At 46.2% G+C, this 7,795-nt stretch overlaps 1 protein-coding gene across 1 annotated transcript; it reads left to right on the top strand.

Annotated features, from left to right (window-relative positions):
* The first annotated feature begins 540 nt into the window (after positions 1-540).
* PCDH20 (protocadherin 20) lies at positions 541-5,251 on the top strand. Its single transcript, XM_063392199.1, has 2 exons — positions 541-955; positions 2,022-5,251. The coding sequence occupies exons 1-2, from the start codon at positions 557-559 to the stop codon at positions 4,716-4,718; spliced, it is 3,096 nt and encodes a 1,031-aa protein (XP_063248269.1). The 5' UTR covers positions 541-556; the 3' UTR covers positions 4,719-5,251.
* Positions 5,252-7,795: the final 2,544 nt, after the last annotated feature.

Raw genomic sequence — 7,795 nt, 5'->3', positions numbered from 1 at the left:
TACAATCTCTTCAAAAACATGACTCTCATTTTGTGCAGGCACAAGCTGCTCAATTCACCAAGGCTCCGCAATGCCAATGCAGCCGGTAATTCTCAATTTGCCTGCTGACACTCATACCACAATATAGAATCTCAGAACGGTTTGGGTTGGAAGCTTAAAGATCATCTTAGTTCCAAGCCCCCTGGTCAAGAGCAGGGATGCCATTCAGTAGATCAGATTGCTCAGGACCCCATCCAATTTGGCCGTGAACACTTTCAGGGATGGAGCACCCACAGCTTCTTTGAGCAACTTGTTCCAGTGCCTCATCACCCTCGAAGTAAAGAATTTCTTCCTAAACACCTAATTTAAATTTATTCTCTTTTAGTTTAAACCTGCTCCCCTTGTCCGATGACTATCGGCCCCTGTAAAAAGTCGGTCTCCGTCTTTCTACAGACGAAGAACAAGCCCAGTTTATTTTATGTTTTAATATCTTTTTCCCGCCTTTGTTTCCAAACGGGATTCCCTCCTTTCCCTGGTTCCAGCGCTGCCCAAGCGAGCACAGCCGCACACTCCCATTATGCCCGCTCTCCGCTGTGGCCGCGCCGCTGGCTTAGCACAGCGGCCGCTTCCCTCGCTGCCCGCTGCCCGCTTCGCTCCCCGCCCGCTGCCCGCGGCGCTGCCGCAGCCTCCGCGGACGCGCCCCCGCCTCTCTCCGCCCGCCCCCTCCCCGCCGAGCCCGTGGCTGCTCCCCGCTCCGGCCCTTCCCGCGGCGGCGGAGGGGGAGTGTCCTGGGCGGCGCGCACAGCCCAGCCCAGCCCAGCGCGGCGGCGGGGGAATGGGCAGCCGCGGGGAGGAGAAGCGCCGGGCGGGCGGCGGAGCGGGCGGGCTGCCGGGGCGCAGCCGGCGGCGGCAGCGGTGGCCGGGCATGGGGCCCCCGGGCGGTCGCGGCGGCTCCGGCGCCCGCGGCAGCCTGCAGGTGAGGGCCGGGCGGCGGGAGGGGGGGACGCGCCGCGCCCGGCCACCCCAGCCCGACTTCGCACGCAGCAGCGAAATTGGCAACAAATTGGCTAAAGAAGCACCAAAAAAAAAAAAAAAAAAAAACAAAAACCAACCAAACAATGCAGACCGTATGTACGTGGATATGTTCGTTGGGTCTTTTTCTCTCCGAAGATCATGGCAGCCGCGAAAAGTTTATATTTGTTGCTGCTGCCGGCGCGGGTTGTGGCAGAGAGCCGCGGAAAAGCGAATGGGTGATTAAAAAGAGGGGAGGGAGGAAAAATTTCGTCCGTGGAGACGATGCCTGAAGTTACTTTCGGGTCGCTCCTTTCCATCCGTATGCAGTGGGCGACGCGCGGGCCGCTTGCTCCGCGTAGCCCCTGCGCTCCGCGGCTGCCCTGCCGGCAGCAGAGCGACCTGCGGGGCTGGCCGGGCACCCGCGGCGGAGGGGATGGAGAGGAGGCAGGGGCCCTCCCGGAGCGCGGCAGCTCCGCCGGGAGCCCCGCGGGCTGCGCGGAGGGGGCCGCCTGCCCGCGGCGCCGCGGGACCCGTGAACATAGGGAAGAGCAGCTTTCGGGACGGGGCCGGGGTTCGGGGCAGCGAGGGACGCGTTTCGCATTGCTGCTGTGGAAGCGGAGGGGGACGAGCAAGTGTTTGGGGATGTGCAAGGGGATGCCCCGGTTTGGTACGCGCTTGTGGTTGGGAGGAAAGATGCCGCTGGTGAGACGGGGTCCACCTTGGGGCAGGGGCAAGAGGGAAAATGGCACGTCGGGGCGCAAGTGCTGCCGGGGGGCGGGGGGAGGCAGGGTGCCCCCAGGCCATCCTGGCACGTTGTATTTGCTGCGGGGGATGCAGCTGGTGTTGCCTGGAGGGTACAGATGGTGATGCCCTGGAAGTAGCTGCTGTACTGGGAGGATGGTGGGGAGAGGGAGGATGGCTTCATGTTGCAGATGCAGCAATCTCTGCTCGAAGTGGCTGTGGGGGGAGGCAGTGGGTGGGAGGAGGTGCCAGCCCTTCCTCACACCCCCACGCTTCTCTCTTCTCAGCACTTGCTCCTCTTCCTGCTCTTCGTTGGGCCTTTCAACTGCTTTGCCAGTTACAGCCGCGCCACTGAGCTCTTCTACAGCCTCAACGAGGGGCTGCCTGCTGGCGTGCTCATCGGCAGCCTGGCCCGTGACCTGCGGCTCCCAACAGCTGGTGGCCAGAACCCTGCTTCTCTGCAGCCCCCACTCTCCTTCACCCTGGCCTCCCATGGCTTGGGGGGACAGTATGTGCAGCTGGACAACCGCTCTGGAGAGCTGCACACCTCAGCTGTGGAGATAGACCGGGAAGCTCTATGCGTGGAAAGCAGTGAGGCCACCATCTTCGGAGGATCAGCTGCTGTCTCCTCTTCCTCTCCCTCATCGGAGTCATGCCTACTGCTGCTGGATGTGCTGGTACTGCCACAGGAGTACTTTCGCCTGGTGAAGGTAAAAATTGCTATCCGTGATGTCAACGACAATGCACCCCGCTTCCCAGTGCCCCACATCCGACTCTTGGTGCCTGAGAATGCACCTGTGAACACTCGCCTGGCGATCGAGCACCCCGCCCTTGACCCTGACATGGGCACCAATGGCGTCCAGACCTACCGCCTGCGAGATAACTATGGTGTCTTCACCCTGGATGTGGAGGAGAATGAGAACGGGGAGAGGACACCCTACCTGATTGTTATGGGGACACTGGACAGGGAGACACAGGACGAGTATGTCACAGTCATCGTCGCTGAGGATGGGGGGACTCCTCCGCTCGTGGGCAGTGCCACCCTCACTATTGGCATCAGCGACATCAATGACAACTGCCCCCAGTTCAATGACTCACAGCTCAATGTCACCCTTTATGGGAATTCCAGCCTGGGGACACACGTGGCTACTGTCCACGCGGTGGACATGGACCTTGGATCCAACGCCCAGATCACCTACTCCTACAGCCAGAAGGTCCCCCAGCCATCCAGAGACTTGTTCCATCTGAATGAAAGCACAGGAGCCATCACACTCTCCACTAAAGTTGATGGGGCCACTCCAAGGCTACACAGGCTGATCATACTGGGCAACGGTCCTGGCTGTATTCCTGCCGTGATCACTGTGCTGGTCACCATCATCAAAGTCATGATGAGGCCACCTGAAGTTGTTCCTCGTTTCATAGCTAATGAAGTGGAAGGGGTGGTCTACTTAAAGGAACTCGAGCCTATCAACACACCTGTAGCATTTTTTACCATCAAAGACCCTGATGAAAAATACAAAGTCAGTTGCTATTTGGATGGTGATGGGCCTTTCAGACTTTCACCGTACAAGCCATACAACAATGAATATCTGTTGGAGACCACAAAGCCTTTGGACTTTGAGACACAGCAGCTGTATGAAATCTCCGTGGTTGCATGGAACTCAGAAGGATTTCATGTCAGGAAAGTTGTCAAAATACAGGTTCTGGATGACAACGACAATTCACCAGTTTTCTCTGAACAACTGATAGAATTGTCCATTGAGGAGAACAATGTTCCCAATGCTTTTTTGACCAAACTGCATGCTACTGATGCTGACAGTGGAGAAAGAGGGCAAGTGTCCTATTTCTTAGGTCCTGATGCCCCTTCCTATTTTGCTTTAGATAAAACCACAGGAGTTCTTACAGTTTCCACCCAGCTGGACAGAGAAGAAAAAGAGAAATACAGATATACTGTCAAAGCAGTAGATTCTGGATTCCCTCCAAGAGAATCAATAGCAACTGTCACCATCACTGTATTGGATAAAAATGATAACAGTCCAAGATTTATCAATAAGGATTTCAGCTTTTTTGTGCCAGAAAACTTTCCAGGTTTTGGTGAAATTGGAGTTATAAGTGTCACAGATGCTGATGCAGGGCAAAATGGATGGGTTGCCCTTTCAGTTCTGAATGGAAGTGATATTTTTGTTATAGATACTGGAAAAGGAGTTTTGAGAGCTAAAGTCTCCCTGGACAGGGAGCAGCAAAGCTCCTACGTTCTGTGGATTGAAGCAGTTGATGGCGGTGATCCTGCCCTGTCTTCTACAGCAAAAATAACTATCCTTCTTCTGGACATAAATGACAACCCTCCTTTGGTCTTGTTTCCTCAGTCTAATATGTCTTACTTGTTAGTCCTTCCTTCTACCCTTCCTGGCTCTCCCATCACCGAGGTCTATGCTGTCGATAAGGACACTGGCATGAATGCAGTCATAGCTTACAGTATCATAGGAAGAAGAGGCCCTCGACCCGAGTCGTTTAGGATTGACCCCAAAACTGGTAATATCACCTTGGAAGAGTCACTGATGCAAAATGACTATGGCCTCTATCGGCTGCTTGTAAAAGTTAGTGATCACGGCTACCCAGAACCCCTCCATTCCACTGTCATGGTGAACCTTTTTGTCAATGATACCGTCAGCAATGAGAGCTACATCGAAAGTTTGTTAAGGAAGGAGCCTGATATCAGTGTAGAAGAAAAGCAACCTCAAATATCCATAGAGCCTACACATAAAAAAATGGAGTCGGCATCCTGCATGCCTACCTTGGTAGCTCTTTCAATAATAAGCTTGGGTTCCATTGCTTTAGTAACAGGGATGGGAATTTACATTTGTCTAAGAAAAGGGAAAAAGCATCACAGAGCAGATGAAAACTTGGAAGTACAAATCCCATTAAATGGAAGAATTAACCTGCACATGTTGGAGAAGAAACCAGTGGAGATTTCTAACATTTGATGTTTCTTTGTGTGTAAGTCCAACATCTGAAAAACCCCGGATGACACTAAAGCACCTAGCTGTAGGTTGTATTGACAGAGGTTGCAATGAAGGACTGCTAATTTATAACTTAATAATATTATAATTGTAAATAGCTGTTTACAGTTTTCTAAATTCAATTTCAGTGTACAGATTTTTTATGAAATGTTAGTAACTAACAGCTAGCACCCTGACTATAAAACCATGGACATCATTTCCAGCTTTCATAAATCAATAAGACCAGTGAACATAAAAAGGGTGAAGGTAAGATGATTCTTTTAAACTCATGTTTTAAAAGTCTTTTTAACCACGAGAGGGCATCAGATGCTCCTGAGCAGGGAACTGTTCGAGGTACTGTCCATGAGATAAACAGAATATATTTTAAATACATTGATTTTAATATAAAATACCTATTGGCATACAGACATTTAACCACTACAAAAAAAAAAAAAAAAAAAAAAAAAAAAGGTCTGTCCCGATGTATGTATAATAAAGAGAATAAATATGTTAAAATGCACTAGTAATGAAAACCAGAATGTTTATTACCTCACAAGTAAAGCTTATACAGTAGGATAGAAGAGGCATTAACAAGAAGTGCAATTCCTGTTGAGCAAGAATGCAAGATATTGTAATGAGAATCTGAACTGCTGTGACATATTCATTTTTCTCCAGATTCCACTCTCATTATCATTTGCTCCAGCAATCTGCTGGTCATTTTTATGGAAAAATTATATTTAATATTTCCTAAAGCAAATAATGACAGAGCCCCATCCTCATCCTCATAAACATGCCAGATGCAAGGAAGCAAGGGAATGGCTAAATCCTTAGTTGTCACAAAAGTGGTGGTATTTTTTGTACTTTGGGCAATCTGTCAGTAGTACTCCATCAGTTTGGTTGTGCAGTAGATTTTTGTTATGTGTTACTTCTGAATCTGATCTGCCAGATGAAAACAAAAATGACTTCACATTCTAAGGAATTGTAGGACTTTTTTTATTCTGACTGTTGCTCCTTTCTGGATTGGTATTTCATGTGAAAGATCTTGTTTCTGACTTTTGGCAACCATTCCTGGCTCCTTTTCATTGGCTTTGATTTTGGATTAGATCCAAAATCTAACTTGTAAGACTGGTGGCATATTTTCTTGATAATTTATTCTTTGCTGTATCCTCTGCAACAAAGCAGCAATTTTATCAGTGATGTATTACTTTCACTTCATTTTAAGAGCTGAGAACTATATTTTGTATGATGATTGCATCAAATCTCTCTGTGTGAACAAGATAAATTAGTGTTATGCTTAAAAATTATTTTGATTTCTCGCATCATATGTCTGTAATGTACCAAAAGTGTTTATATGTCTGCAAATTAAAGCTATATATTTTCATAATAACTTATTCTCTCTCTCCTAGAATTTTAATTATAAAGCTAAATATTATTTCAGTTATAAGAAATGCATTTCTCACTAGTTCTTAGGTGCTAGCTATCTTGTCTGACATGTCATAATACTTTCAAAAATCAGTACATTTCAAAATCATTAATGACAATTTATGCTGTGCTTCTTGAAATTACCAGCAAAGACAACTGTATGTCAGCTGATGTAAGTGGTGAAGCAGCTCGTACCTGTTTTGAAAGTAGGGAATGCAATTCGTGGCAGTTTTTGATTTTTCTCTCTGTGACTGGCACATTACCTTGAACCTACTGAAGTGTTTGGGTTTCTAATAGATACTGGTTATACTTAGTCAAAGTAACAGTATTAGCATAATACCCATCAGTTTGCCATCCTGGCTATAGGAAAAAGACTTTTTTTTTTTTTTTTCAGGTTAGAATGTTTTCTGTTTGGGCATGATTTGGTAGCTCTTAATTTAAAGTCATTCAATTTAATTCAGGCTATCAGAGCTTTGTAGTCGATCACCTATTTTCCTTTATTTTCATCTTATCAAAATATAAAAATGATATTCATCCCTGAAATTCATTTGCCACAAAAAGACATTGCTTCATATCTCTGAAAAAAATTACATTATATCTTTGGAAACAGCTTCAGTATTACAGATACTGGGTATTGCTGTGGTGATGAAGCTAGATGCTCTGCATTTTTCTCTTCAGTAAGGAGACAAGGTAACAGAAAGACAGGATTCTTTTCATTGCTCTTCTCTTATTTCAATTAGTAGTCCAATATATTCCCAAGACAGTTTAAACAGGAGCAAACCCAAGACTCAAGAAATACAATTAAAAAAATAATCCCGATCCTTCAGTGTGTGCTTATATAACACCGGGCAGATACTTTTGTTCAGGTTCGACAAAGACATAGTCTTGAGCTTGTTTGATTAAGCTTTGGTTAAACATGCTGTTCTTGTTGCCTTTTTGTTTGTTTGTTTAGATGAAGCATGTTCCTAATGCACAATAAAATGTAATGTTACGAGCCTGTTAAAGCCAAAGTACTGCTCGTGAAGCATTTCACTCATGATTTTCTACACATTTAAAGAAAATGGGTTTAAAACCACACCTTCAGCCATACCAACACATACTTATGCAAAGGAATTTATACTGAATAATTCCTCATAGAGCACTTCTTTTGCCTTCGTAGCCTTTCTGTGGGCAATGTCACTGAAAATGGCAAAATACGGAGTGAGCTGGATTTTTTACTCCATATTTTGTGTTACTTAAAAAACATACAGCTATTAACACTGAGCATAATAATTAGACCTGCAATGTTGAGCTTAACAATGATTGAAAAACAACAAAACAGGAGTCTTACGTTCATAGAACCTGGGAATTTCTTCCTAAAAAAATGCTCCTTCTCAGATGTAAAATTCTTGATACTGGCTGTATAGCAAACATTTCTGTAATGTTTCTGTTTCCAAAGTATCCCTTGCTGAATTTCCTTTCACATGAAAACACATTTTTAATGAGTATAACTGAAGTCAATTAGACTCAGATATAAAAGGCCTATTTTATTACCACCTTGTGCAGTGCAGTTGCCAAAATATATGCAAATCTTGTTGACACTGGTAGTTGAGCTGGCACAAAAATAAATGTCTCATTCATTTACAGTATCCACTGATCAA

The sequence above is a fragment of the Prinia subflava genome, chromosome 3, assembly GCF_021018805.1.
Source record: "Prinia subflava isolate CZ2003 ecotype Zambia chromosome 3, Cam_Psub_1.2, whole genome shotgun sequence".
Lineage (NCBI taxonomy): Eukaryota > Metazoa > Chordata > Aves > Passeriformes > Cisticolidae > Prinia > Prinia subflava.
This window is presented reverse-complemented; position numbering and strand designations above follow the sequence as displayed.